Here is a 13,877-nt window from a genome sequence, read left to right on the forward strand (position 1 = left end):
TGTAAAGGCTCCTATGGTTATGATTTTCAAAGGCTTCTTTAACATACAGGATCAAAGCAGGGTAGGGACAAAATATTGTATTTGGCCTACTAAGCTAGCATGGAGTGGCTATTGATGTATATGGAGCCAATATTAGATTTTTGACTGGTGGCATGTGACAATGGAACAGGCCTGGTTGTGTCTGTGCACTCAGCAGGGCCTATTGTACTGCTTTTCTGGACTTTGAACTGTAAAATATTGATCAGTGCTTAACAGTCTTTAATTCCACACCCACTCCCCCAGTACTTGAAAACAAATTATTTACAAAAGCAAGTCAAATGGTTTACCCTTCTGAGCCACCTTTTGGCTCTTGTGTTAATCACATGTCCCATTGTTTTAGTTTTTTCTTCTCTCTTGTGGTGCAAAAGCCTGATCAAGCAGGGAGTCATGACTGCCAAGACTTCTTAGTGAGAAGTTGAGGCCAGCTGTGAACAGGTAACTGTCAAAATGTGCAAGAATTGCATATAAATAGAAAAAATTTTAAGAGCGGTTTTCTGGACTCCTAGCTCCACTTAATTAAAATATGCCAACCAAAAATGCAGAACTAAAGGTAAAAAACATGATTTTTCTTAAGAGGCATAAAGGAAGACAAGCCCAGCTGCACCGTCACCTTGGAATTAAACAAGCAAGAGATTGACTTGCTTTTTTTGCAGGGATATGTTTTGCCAGCTCTCACAGCTGACTTTCTTACTAGTTTATGGCTTCATGTGGCAAAAAGAATACCAGGAGGTGGTAAGAATAGAGATGGACAAACCCGTCTGAAAATGCTTGACTGCAGGTTAGAGATAGTATGCTAAAATAGGCAAGGAAGCAGGCTTGTGCTCTGTACGCTGAGATGTTATCTGCCAAATACCTTTCGGGAGCACGCAGCAAACAAGACTTGCTTTAGTCTTTCTGTAGTAATGAAACTCTTCCCTTGGGGTTGGTTTTGGCATGTTTCCCTGCTCTGCCCTCCTGGAGAGCTGAGATGCCCTTTGGAGTGTTTTGTGACATAGAGCAGTGGGATCTCATTGCTGCTCAGGTTTGACCCAGGCTTTGCGAGGGTTTGCTAAGCCAGTGACACAGCTTCTTTCCTGCAGAAACTGAACTCATCCCATCAGAGATGTGGTCATGCAGGAGAGATGCATTGTGAGGCGTCCACTTGTTTCTCTGACAAATGCTTTAAGAGCCTCCGGGAGTCCTTACTGGATGGTCCCATTCTGAGAGATGCTGTAGCACCAGAGCAGCAGCTTTGGCCGGTAACTCTGTTCACTCTCTCTTCTCAATGTGAGCTGACCAAGAGTCTCCATACTCCATTCTCCACCAGGTACTGCTGTAAAAGGTAGCCTTGCCCATCCGACCACTTATCCACAAAGGGAAAGAAAGACTTCTCCAAGCAGTCTTTCTGGATCTCAGCCTTCTCCCGGCTTGGAAAGAAGGAGCTCTGTTATCAAAGTAGAAGTCCTGCAGGCAGCCCATCACAGGGAGTTGGTTAAGGGGATGGCGGTGTTCTCAGCTGGTCCCACACTGCTCTCCCACCTCCAGGAAGACCAGGCTGAATTTGGCCTAGAGTTAGTGTGGGTGTGGTACTGACAAGCCAGTATCTTTATGGCGCCTCTTTAAGTGCTGTAATGATAGCTTCAGCACAGGCTGGCCACCCGAAGGTGCAGGTGGACTGCTGAAGGCGGCATTGCCACTTATTCATTGCTGGCAGAGCTGGCTGAATTTAAAGCCAGCACATTTGCCTTCACACCATCTGCTGTGGGGAAGGCTCGGTGCTTCTCCAGGTCTGTTAGCAAAACCTGGAAGCTTTCAGCTGTCCCAGTCTTTCTGGGGATTGAAATGCAGAGCTGTTAGCCTAGCTGAAGTTCTTGTCGGTAAGTGTGGACAAATGCCATGGAGACATCCATCACTTTAATGTTACTAATACTTATTTTTGCACTTTTGGACAGGAAATCTTTAATAAACACGGTCTTTTTTTAATAAGTTACATAGAGTTGGCTAGCAGGTGTATCTTTGGCTTCTGGATATCTAGTGTGTTGATCAACCAACCTGTGGCTTGCAGGCAACTCACTAAGCCAGTTGTGGAAGGTGGACTAATGCATTGCTTATTTTGTGGTGGATTTTGAAGACTTCTCTGACACTTCCATCATAAGCCTGGAGAAGCTGCCAGGAGCCAGGCAGCAGCAGTGGGAGCTCTCACTGAAGTGAAGCAGTTGCATGGGGCTGGGCAGCAAGACAGGGAGACTTAACCTGGTCTTTAACCTAACATTTTTCCACTGTTCTCATTATTGCTGCTCTTCCAGCATAGCTAAAGCTGGGAACGCTGGCCTAGACATGGTGTCCAGTGATGCCTTTTGTCCTCTAGATATGCTATGAGTCAAAAGTGGAGTAAAGAAGATACAAACATTTTATATTAATATAAAGATGCCTTATACTAGTCAAACCAGAATACACCTGGCATGTGCCTGGCTCTACCAGCAAACCTGCGTTCTCAGCGTGACATGGGAGCGGGATTGCATCATATTCTGCATGCTGGCAGGCAAGACAGCCACAAGACTAGATGTGAGAGCTGAAAGAAAGAAAAACCTCAGACGGTGAAGGAATGACCAGGTTGGGTGCTGGGCTCTGTGCAACATGGAACCAGAAAAAGCATAATCTCTTCCCCCAAGCTCCTCATCTGAAAAGAATTTGTGCTTACAAGCTGTGAATAAGCAGCTTATAAATAGATGGAGGAGTGAATTCTCCTTTTGTTCGCAGAAGGCAGTATAGTTAGTCTCTGTACTTTGAGGGTGGAGCGGCTAGAGCCAAGAGCTGGTTTTGTGAGCTGGCTATTTTTAGTGTGGCTTGGTGATCTGGTTGGAAGCCCTGGGTGGGGACCTGAGCTGAGCAGAGGTAATGGGCAGTGCGGAGCAGACTTCCTGAGCAGCAGCTGCCAGCTTCCTGATGCTGGACCTGACTCAATTACAGCAACAAAGAGGGTGATCTTATGGCTAACAGCCTCCACAGCTCTTGTGCCTGGCTTCCACACGCAGTATTGAGGCACTAGGTCTGCTTGAAGCTGTGGCCAGTTAATGATGCGGTGGGTTATAGCTGTGTGGTGCTGTAGGAGCTCATGTTTGCGGGTCTTTAGCACGACTCCTGTTAGTAGCAACTCCTGGGATGCTCCCAGGCAGGCATGTGCCACTCTGCAAAGTGGTGTACGATCTCCTTTTGGCAGAAGTAAACTTGGATAATGTACAAGATCTCGGGGGGCTCCAGGAGGGCCTGCCAAGGGACTGCACAAGCACCATCTGAAGCTCTGTCTGTCTGGGATTGAGGCAGAGAGACTAAGCTAGTCATCCAAAACATGGGACAAGTTGGGGGCAAGGCTAGAGGTGTCTTGTGTCTATATCCCAGTCTGGGGAGACTGGGATGGCTGGCATTCTTGGTTTGGAAGGTAAAAGATGTGTGCCTGCAAGCTGACAGCTGCTGCTATATGCTGGTGGTGATGGCCAGGCAACCTACATGGGAAAGTCCTTCCTGGAGGTATTACCGTCTTCTGCCATCCCCTTTCTGCTTTAGAGATATGTTTGTTTTTGTCTGTGCTGTGGCTAGTTTGATGGTCACTACTCTGTGTGTTTTGCATGTCCTTCAAAAGACAGCAGTGCTTGTGTCCCTTGCATTGATGCCATTTTCCTGGTTTGCTTAACTAGCACTTGCTCATCTTCCTGCCTCTGGGAGCTTTGGGAACCTCTCATGCTACCACTTTCCATAGTGCACACTCCTGACGTGGTCCGCAAGATGCGTCTTCCATTAACAGGTGTCCTTTGCATGTTTCTCTTGGGGACCTAATCCTAAAACCTTCATCTCTTGGTTAGGGTAAGTTCTTGGTACATCTTGAAGCGAGATGAAAAACTGTGCTTAAATCCTGGCCTCAAAGATTGGCAGCCTTCTGCCATGAGACACCTCTGCGCTGTTGTTGGTGACACAGAAGATGCTGACAAACACTAAACCTTTGACCTTTAGCAGTGCATGGGTGGCAGTGCTCTTCCGTGGTCTTACTTGTTTGTGTCAGGTGGAGGGAGGAGCGTGTGGTGACATTTCTATCCAAACACATACCATGCTGCTTGGTATTCATTTTCGTTACAGCCTAACCTGTTCCCTCTGTTTGTGTGGTGGTTTTAGCCTGGTAAAAAGTACTTATGCTCGCATTAAACAAACCTTGTTGCTCCACACATAAAGGAGTGTGGAGCTGTTGTTGTTCTGAGTGTATGAAGTGCTGTGTGGAGCCAGTTGTGGCATTTGCAGAGAGGTGAAAGATTGCAGAGCTCTGTCTAGGTAAGTTTTCATTGTTCTTTTAGGTTTTTCATGAGATGATTCCCCTCAGCTCCCTCTTTGTTGTTTATTTTCTGCTGTCTTATGTCCTAAATCTTCCTGGATTCAGAGGGAATTTACCCAGAAGGCTCCGGTTTTGCTTGTTCTTGTTTGCAATGTTCGTCATGCCAACAGGGCATTAGGTAATTAATGACACACTGTGTGTTTTATCTGTTTAAAAATATTATGGAAAAAATTGCAAAAAGTTTCCAGTATAGGATGTTAGCTGAACCGCCCGAAGTTCCTGGCTCAGCCCAGACCATCCCACAAGCACTGATTTTTATATGGCTGAGTTGGGGTAGAAGGTTTCTGTTGCTGGGGTAGTTAATAGCACAGTCACTGCTATTATATGCACCATAAACACTGAGAGGGTGGAAAAGGAGGATGAATCAGGGAAATAGGTATGTGGCTTTAAATGACAGTGGGTATATATTTGAGCAGGGCATCCTGAAAACCTTGTGGTCCTAACTCCAAGAACACAGCTGTTAGACTAGTGCAGTTGACCTAGATAACAAGTATAGGTTAATTTACATGGAACGAGGTTTGGAGGTAGGAGGTTTTTTACAGCTGGTAGAAACACAGCTTGATGCTTGGTGTTCCCAGAACGGTGTTCCCACATCCTATCTCAGGCTCCAGTGCGGGGTGAGCTTTCCCCATAAGTAGGCTACTTGTTGGTTTGGGGTTTCTTCCCCCCCCCCCCCCCCCCCCCCCCCCCCCCAGTCAGTGTTTTGGATCTTACTGGGATTTAAAATCAACCAGAGTCTGAACACAGTTTTATTGTAACTGAATGCAAGCCAGGCTGGGGAAAGAATCAAAGGTCGCAGCTTGGGACCGCACTTGGACACTTGTTTAACTGTATGCATCAATCCCTTTGCTTTTAAAGGGACTCCAGAGTATATATCTGCTAAAAACATGTTTAAATGAACTGTACTTCAGAAGATAATTCTCTCGGCAATTATGGTCTGCGGTGTGTTGTATTAATTGGATGGGTTGCTCCCACTGTGTGTGCTTGTCAGGTAACCTAGTGAGGAGGGATTCAGTCAGGTCTGTGGTCTCAGCTAGATCCAGTGTTCCCATCATGAATGGCAGGAATCCCACAGGCAGCCCCAAACTTGGTGTTTGACCTCTGTGCCTTTCTAAGGACACTTCAGGGTTGTAAAAACTGTACCTGGTTCCTCAAATATTTTTATTAGGTAATTAAAACCACCGTGGCTATTCGTGTGCTGCAGAGAATAGTTACAGTTTATTTAGCAATATCTGCACTAGCTTCACCATGGCCAGTTTGAATTTTAACCTCAGCTGCATGGGAAGTTTTCAGCCTGAAGAGCAGGAGCATGCATTTGAGGTTGACCTCCTCTTATGGGATCATTACAAATATGGCAGTCGGGTAGGTTGCTACCAAAATGCATTAGTGACCAAGAAAGGCTCTAATGCATTTCTTTTCCTGCGAAACAGCCCTCAGGCACACGGGACTTTCCCTGCAAAGCTGGAAGGATTTTTTTCTGGAGCATTGCTTTCTGAAGCATTGCTCAGGATGCGTAAAAGATTTGTAGCCAAGGCATCAGCACAAATGATCTGGGTGATGTCCTTGGACCAAGCCATCCTTTCAATCTCTTAGTTGCCAGATCCTATTCCATGCTTACAAGGCATGAGCGGGACAACCAGGGGATCAGGCCTAGCCAGCACGGATTCATGAGAGGCAGGTCCTGCTTGACCAACCTGATCTCCTTCTATGACCAGGTGACCTGCCTAGTGGATGAGGGAAAGGCTGGGCATGTGGTCTACCTGGACTTCAGTAAGGCCTTTGACACTGTCTCCCACAGCATTCTCCTAGAGAAGCTGGCGGCTCACGGCTTAGACAGGTGGACTCTGCGCTGGGTCAAAAACTGGCTGGACGGCCGGGCCCAGAGAGTTGTGGTGAATGGAGTTCAATCCAGTTGGCGGCCGGTCACGAGCGGTGTTCCCCAGGGCTCAGTTTTGGGGCTGGTCTTGTTCAATATCTTTATCAATGATCTGGATGAGGGGATTGAGTGCACCCTCAGTAAGTTTGCAGACGACACCAAGTTGGGCGGGAGTGTTGATCTGCTTGAGGGTAGGAAGGCTCTGCAGAGGGACCTGGACAGGCTGGATCGATGGGCCCAGGCCAATTGTATGAGATTCAACAAAGCCAAGTGCCGGGTCCTGCACTTCGGCCACAACAACCCCATGCAGCACTACAGGCTTGGGGAAGAGTGGCTGGAAAGCTGCCTGTCGGAAAAGGACCTGGGGGTGTTGGTCGACAGCCGGCTGAACATGAGCCGGCAGTGTGCCCAGGCGGCCAAGAAGGCCAATGGCATCCTGGCCTGTATCAGAAATGGTGTGGCCAGCAGGAGTAGGGAAGTGATCGTGCCCCTGTACTCGGCACTGGTGAGGCCGCACCTCGAATACTGTGTTCAGTTTTGGGCCCCTCACTACAAGAAGGACGTCGAGGTGCTGGAGCGTGTCCAGAGAAGGGCAACGAGGCTGGTGAGGGGTCTGGAGAACAAGTCTGATGAGGAGCGGCTGAGGGAACTGGGGTTGTTTAGCCTGGAGAAGAGGAGGCTGAGGGGAGACCTCATCGCTCTCTACAACTCCCTGAAAGGAGGTTGTAGCGAGGTGGGGGTCGGTCTCTTCTCCCAAGTAACAAGCGATAGGACGAGAGGAAATGGCCTCAAGTTGTGCCAGGGGAGGTTTAGATTGGATGTAAGGAAAAATTTCTTTACTGAAAGAGTGGTGAAACATTGGAAGAGGCTGCCCAGGGAAGTGGTTGAGTCCCCATCCCTGGAGGTATTGAAAAGACGTGTAGATGAGGCGCTGAGGGACATGGTTTAGTGGGTGGTGGTGTTGGGTTGACAGTTGGACTCGATGATCTTAGAGGTCTTTTCCAACCTCAATGATTCTATGATTCTATGATTCTGCCAAAAACTGTAGAGACATCCACAAGAGAAGTTCAGCACCAGGAGTGGAAGACTAGATGAGGCTAATGTTGTAACATCTGACAATGTTTCTTCTAAATTACAGAACTATCAGGGATATCTGGTTTTCCAGGGCAAATTATCTGGAATATATTTGCCTAAACCCCATCAAATACACTAGCAAAAGGTCATGTGTCTTGTGTTCCTTCCATCCACAAATTTTTGCCATTTTAAAATTGACGCAGGCTAGTCAGAGGATGAGCTCTGGTTTTAGCCTTCACTTTAGCTGTTCCTCTTGCTGTTGGCTAAAGCAGTTTTTCAAGGGGCAGACAGTAAGTTGCAGAATAGTAATGGTTCTGCTGCTTCCCTCCCTGCGCTCTTCTATTTGCGTCTCACTGGCATCGGCAGGCATGCCTCGTGTGGCACCTGCTTTTGCAAGCCTGCTGGATGCCTCTTCTGTGGCCATCTATTTCTGAAAACAAATCAGGTATTTTGCCTTGAAAACTAAAGTGTAACTCTCTAAGCCTAGCTTTTTTTGAAGGATGGATTCAGACAGAAATGGTCTTTCTAAATTATAGGTTTAAAATTACCCTCCCATTATACAACTGCTTGGCACTTCTCCAGAAAACTGAAGACGTTTGGAACCTTTTCCACTGAAACAATAATTACCCAATGAAAACAGGATTTGGGGAAACATAAACTGACATCAAGCTACTCCTTTTTGCTATAAATTATATTGACTCTGCACTATTGCAAAATTACTTTGGATGATTTGACCGTGGAAGAATGTAGTGAAAGACTCTTATTACCACACTCACATGTGCAGGGAAATCGCAATGCATCCAAACAAATCTAAGCTTAGACAAGACTTTCCACTGACTTCAAACAACTCTCTGCTTTTCTTCCTCAGAGTTGCTCAGGCCTCTATTAAAATATTTTTAAGGTGCTTAACAACCAGGTGTTTCCCTTTGTGTGGCAGGATGGAAGTCACTTTTTCTTCTTCAACCAAATTTTCAGTATTTGGTTTGTTCACTCCAAGCTGCCTTGAAAGTAATGAAGGACAGAAATGAAAAACTCCCAAGTCTGACTCTGAAGAAGAAATAGTTGTTTATGCAAGGTATCACTTTCCCATGAAACTCCCCGTTGCAGGATATTGTTGAGTTTACTAGTATACTAGAAATTATTTAGGAAGAAGTTTTTTAAGATGTGTATCAGCAAATGGATGGACGTGTGTAGATAGGTAAACAGATGTACAGAGATTTGGGAGAATGCACTTAATGCCCAATGGATGCTTTCTGTGAGCACTGGAAGTGCCAAAATGAATGGAAAAAACAAACTTTCCCATGGACTGTGAGCGATTTCTTTGTTTGGCTCAGTTTGCCTACTTACTTTATACTACAGGGGGGAAAGGGTTATATTTTCCTCTGTGTAAGAGTAAAAGATGGATGTTAGTCAGAGAGCCTGTTGGGCTGGTAAAAGTGAACTGTCAAGAGCTGACAACATATGAATGGAGTTTCCTTGGAGATGCAACGGAAGACCAACAACTAGACGTTGAGGTTTTAATGAATGCCTGCCAAGCGAGGCAGAACGTGTGAAAACAGCGTGGCTGGACCTTGAAACAAAGGACTGAGGTGCTGGGATGCTGGAGGAACTCGGCTGAGGAAGAGGAGGAGGGATGGTGTAAGGCCACACCTGAAGTCCCTCTGAGGCTCTGAGCCCAGAGGAGCCATTTGGAAACTTTTTTTTTTTCTGGGTGGCTTGTGCGCAGTCACTCAGCAAACCATTGGCAGGACCAAGAGAAGGGGCAGCCTTAGGGTGTTGGGTTGTGCCCTGATAAGTGTATCAATAGCCTGCTGCAAGCATTCACAGAAAAAAAAATGACTTAAATGACAAGAGTAAGGGATCTTAGATAATGATATATGCTCTAAACAGCCCAACTTAAAATGAAAACAAAAGCTAATTTCCACCCCTCTTACCTGAAATGAATTCTCTGTCCAGTCCCTGCTTATAGTATTATCTCCCAAATGCATCTAGGGACTGACTCTAGGTAAGTTTGAGATGCCTGTGGATCAGTAACACAAAGGTTTTCCATGTATGCATTCAGTAACAGGATGTCACTTTTAGTACCATTGAATCAGCTGAGATAGAGGGAAGATGACTGAGTATCTGTAGATGTGTGTGGCTGCCGCGTTATTTGCCGGGACATGGATCGCATCCGATGGTGCAGAGGGCCGAGTGCTCACTTCTAAACTGGGGGCTCTAGCTTGGTTCTTCCCTACTACTTTCTGCAAATGCAACGAAGGCTTGGTCTTACTGAGATCTTCAGAGTCTGGCTCTTTATTTTTCTAGTATTGCCAGTAATCTGGGATAATTCCTTCTGTGGAAGGAACGTGTGTGGGGCCAGAAGAGCACTGTTTGGGGTGGATTTTTTTCAGTCCTTCAGCTCAGCAGCAAGCAGTTCACCTGAGCCCCTTCTCTTCTCCTAAAGTGGGCTCTTCGGGGCTCGGTGGATGGGCCAGCAGGAGTATTTTATTACTGCATTTTTGAACCTTGCTTTCCCTGGAGTGGTTTGCTGGTCATAAGGCCAGTGCTGGTCTCAGGTGTGCTCCAAGAGGCTGGTCTTGTCCACGATGGCGTGGTGAATTCACCTTTTTACACAGTGAGCTTGTGATAGGCCTATTTCTGTTTATTAAAAAAATACTTAAAACATGTTTGTTTTGTAATCGTTTCCTATCCCTCTACCTTAAGGGTGATTTTTTTTTTATCCCCGTAGTTGTAGTGTTGTCTTCAGGAGAGCCTATGTTTTGTGACTTTGGGAAGTGTGCTGTCTGCTATGTGGGAATCTTTAGTAGTTAGAGCCTTGCAGCCCAGGTTGTGACTGACTCCTGTCAAGGAAAACTACTCAAATTTGAGACAACTGGAGTCCTGTTTCCTCCATCAGGTATGGAAAGGGGTGGAGTGGGGCTCCCTGGCTCCCTTTCCCTGTATCAGATCACACTCTGTGCTAGGTAAGCCAACGCAAGAGCTGGAATTCTTGTTTCAAGTTGCTACACCATAAGGCTACCATCTTGCGATATCTCGTTAAGCGTTGAAACCACGCGTGCTTTCTTTATCACGGGCTTGGGTGGACATAAGGACTCCCATTACAGAAAGGTCTAGCAGGTCAATCTAGCTTGTTGATGAGTGCCATCAAAGAAGTAGCATCAACAACAAAGTGATTTCCATGGAAGCTCAGAGAAAGGTTGGAAAAATATTTTGCCTCACAAGAGGATAGTTGCAAATGTTTGCATATAACATCCTGTAATGTCTAAAGTTGTAGGTGCTTGCTTGTCTGTGCCGGTGGGAGGAAGAGCATTTGCTGTATCGGTGTGCTTTCCTGAGTGGATGAGAGCATTCATGCCAGCAGGGACTTCAGACCCATGGGAGTAAGACCGGAGGGTGTCTGCCTGTCTGGCCATCAGTGTGCTTGAGCCTTATTCAGAAACTAGGACCTGACAGATACGCTCTGCTGCACAAAATCCAACAGCGTTAATGTTGTTGCCAAATATAACTTCAGTGATCTTCCGAACTGTTTCTCATTAGCTGTCCTAGCTGTGTCACTGCTGCTGACGGGAATTGGCCTTCACAACCTGCTCTGTAAACATGCTTTCCAGAGCTCAGCTTGGACAGTGGTTATGGTTCTGCTGCTGCAAGTGTCCTGGGTTGGATCTGGGTCCGTCCCTGGGAAGGGATTACAGAACAGAAGGCTCATATCATCACTGTTTGTTTATGGTGGTTTTGGGAAACACAGGAGCAGCATTACAGCTTGGATCTTTCCATTGAAGCTTGCAGATTCTCAGTAGAGAACCTGTCTCCTCTGCACTGCAGTAGCACTGATCTTAGTCCAGAAACAATTTGGGTTTTTTTAGCTGCACTTTGGAGAAATTAATTCAGTCTAATGGCATTTTGAAGAGGAAAAACAAAAGTATCTAAGAGCCCGAGGTTTGAGAAGTTGGCTGTTGCACACTGGGTGGAATTCTGAATGGAAAAATCCTGTGGATTTCTGCTATGCAGAGCTAGTTGTCCAAACCTATTGTACTACCTCATGTCAGTTAAGTACTATTGAAAAACTACAGGATGGTTGCCACTAAATGCTTGTATTCAGTTGCATTTCATAGGTTAAAGATGCCTATAACCTAAGACAGAAATAAATGTGAACGCTTCTATGAATTTCCATTTCAGAGTTTATTAGCTACCTATTTCACAAGTGCTTTGGATAATTTTAATAATATGATAAAAAAAGCCATGCTCTCATAAGCCAGAAGGCTGTAGGACAATTGTAAAATGAAAGCTGGTTTAGGGTGAGTACAAGAGATGCTCAGGCAGCTGAACATGCCGGTGTAGAGCACAGCTGAAGAAGGCTGTAGTATTTTTGTTGAAGGTGTCTGTTGAGTCCATGCTTGTAAAAGGAGTGGAAATCTAGAAGCAGAAGAAATACAAGAAGTTCAGGGACACAAAGAAAGAATAAGCTTGAATGCTATTCTGGATCCTGGCTCTAATTTGGTCAAACCTGTGCTGGAGAGGTGCTGCACGCATCTGAAAGGAACCTGCTAATATTCATCATCGTGCCAGGATTAAATGGTGTGCTCAGTCCCTGGCTCCAGCATCCAAGGGCACTGGGCTCCAGCCTGAAGCCCTCCATCCCTGCCTGCGTACGGAGGAGGCTAACTTCTGCTGTGGCTAGGCTGGCAGGGAGAGTGCTGCCTGGTGTTGCCTGTTGGGCTTTGGTCAGCACAGCTGCCTGTGGAAGACAGGGAGCTCTGTCTTTGAATCTTTCCAGCACAACATGGTAAAATTCAATTTCTCCTGGTGCTGGGGTGCTGTACGCTTTGTATATTTGTTTGGCTGGTGGAAATTCCTGAGAGCGAGTGGGGCATCAAGTGCTTTATGTTGTTGTTGTTGTTGTTGTTCAGGAGAGATTTGTTTCCTAGTGATTGCTTATTTACTTATTTAAATTAAATTCAAATGGTGGTTTTAGACACTGAGACTGCCTGAGCCTGTGTTTTGTGAAAGCCCACTGATGCAGTAATCTGCGTTTATGAAAAGCTGAGTATCCTATCTGAAAGTGTGATAAGTACACTAAGTTTTGCAAGGAGCCTGGCTGGCGGAAGATGGTCTTGTCCTTCCTGCCAGGTTGTCTGTTGTCTGCATTGGGATCAGACTGGTGAATCACGGGAATGTGCAGGGAGCAGCATTATTCTCCTTCTGTTCTCCATATGGAGATGGCCATTATGGGTCCTATGAGGAGGATGATTGAAGTGCCGCTGTTAGCCAGGTCATGTTTGCATGAAGTGCTGGGGGAAGGACCTAATGCAAAACCCCTGACCAGACTTGTGTCCCCTTGCAGAGACGCACTTGATGCTGCCAGCGTGCTTTATAATCGAGTTGATGAGGGCGTTCACCGACTGGTGATGCTGTCGAACAAACGCATCCAGGAACTGGAGCTGGTGATGGAGTTTGAGAAAGTGGAAGAATGTTTTAAGGAGGTAAGGCCTGTTTGTCAGTTCCAGTGACTGCCTGCTGCCACCCTCTGACTGTACATCCTACAGCGGGTACTGGGCCTGTTGATCTCTCGTGTGAAGGTGTAGAATGATGCCTGTAGACCCTTAAAAAGAACACCCTAACAACTGAATATTAGAATTTGGGATATGTTTTCAGGTGTGCTGGAAACCAAGCCACTGTTGGCCTGGTATCTCTTGATGCCAAGTGAAAGTCTCCTGGCTGCTCTCTAGGTGTGGATCAGTCAAACCCCATAAACATCTGTGATGTTTTTCCATACTTAAAGACCACAGTGCAGTGGCTCATTGGTTGGCAGTACACTTGGAGGTGGGGTGTCTTCTCACATTGGTCAGCAAAAGTACCTTCCCAGCAAGACTGTTGAGGCGCCACTCTTCATGCTCCACCTCGAGAAGCAGCAGAGCGATGGCAACAAGCTGATGATGAGTCTGCGTGTCCCCTCTGGGCTGTAGATCCTTCAGGGTTTGCTTATATCCTGCTGCTGAATGAGCCACACACCGTGTACCCCATGCTAGCTGCCCATCCCTGCTGTACACTTTGTTTAGATTCCTGTGCAGCACTCAGGTCCCTGCTATCTGGTAAGCCCCAGGTACACTCCTTCCCCTCTGGGTGTAGCCCCAGGCACACTCCTTTTGCCTCTGGGTGCAGCCCTATTTACAGTCTCCAGGCAGGGGAACAGCCTCTTGTCCTTAGCCCAAGAGCCATGCTCAACGCGCCCATCCCCCTGCACTTCTGTGGGAGCTTAAAATTCCCCTTCATGTGGTGCTCATTGAAACTCTTTACAGCCGTGGGATAACTGAAGCAAACAGGCACTGGTTGTCAGAAGGACCTTTGAAACCTGTAGCCATGTAGATAGAGAACCTTAAAACATCATAAAGTAGCTCAGGCTGTCTGATCAGTTCTTTCAGTGCTGCAGATCCCAGATGTGCTCCTTAAGCCTGAAGTCTACCTCGAGATTATGGAGTTGCATAGTGTCCTTTGCTGTAACTCGTCAACAATGAGAAGTTTTTTATA

General features: G+C 46.4%; 1 protein-coding gene across 3 annotated transcripts in view; it reads left to right on the forward strand.

Moving 5' to 3' along the window:
* The window catches only part of PLEKHG4 (pleckstrin homology and RhoGEF domain containing G4), a 91,684-nt gene that overhangs the window by 49,403 nt on the left and 28,404 nt on the right, over positions 1-13,877 (forward strand). For all 3 annotated transcript variants that reach the window (XM_076349489.1, XM_076349491.1, XM_076349488.1), the window contains exon 11: positions 12,694-12,832. In XM_076349489.1, coding sequence (XP_076205604.1) covers positions 12,694-12,832 — 139 coding nt within the window. The remainder of the gene's footprint in view (positions 1-12,693; positions 12,833-13,877) is intronic.

This window comes from Aptenodytes patagonicus, chromosome 11 (genome assembly GCF_965638725.1).
Source record: "Aptenodytes patagonicus chromosome 11, bAptPat1.pri.cur, whole genome shotgun sequence".
Classification (NCBI taxonomy): Eukaryota; Metazoa; Chordata; class Aves; order Sphenisciformes; family Spheniscidae; genus Aptenodytes; species Aptenodytes patagonicus.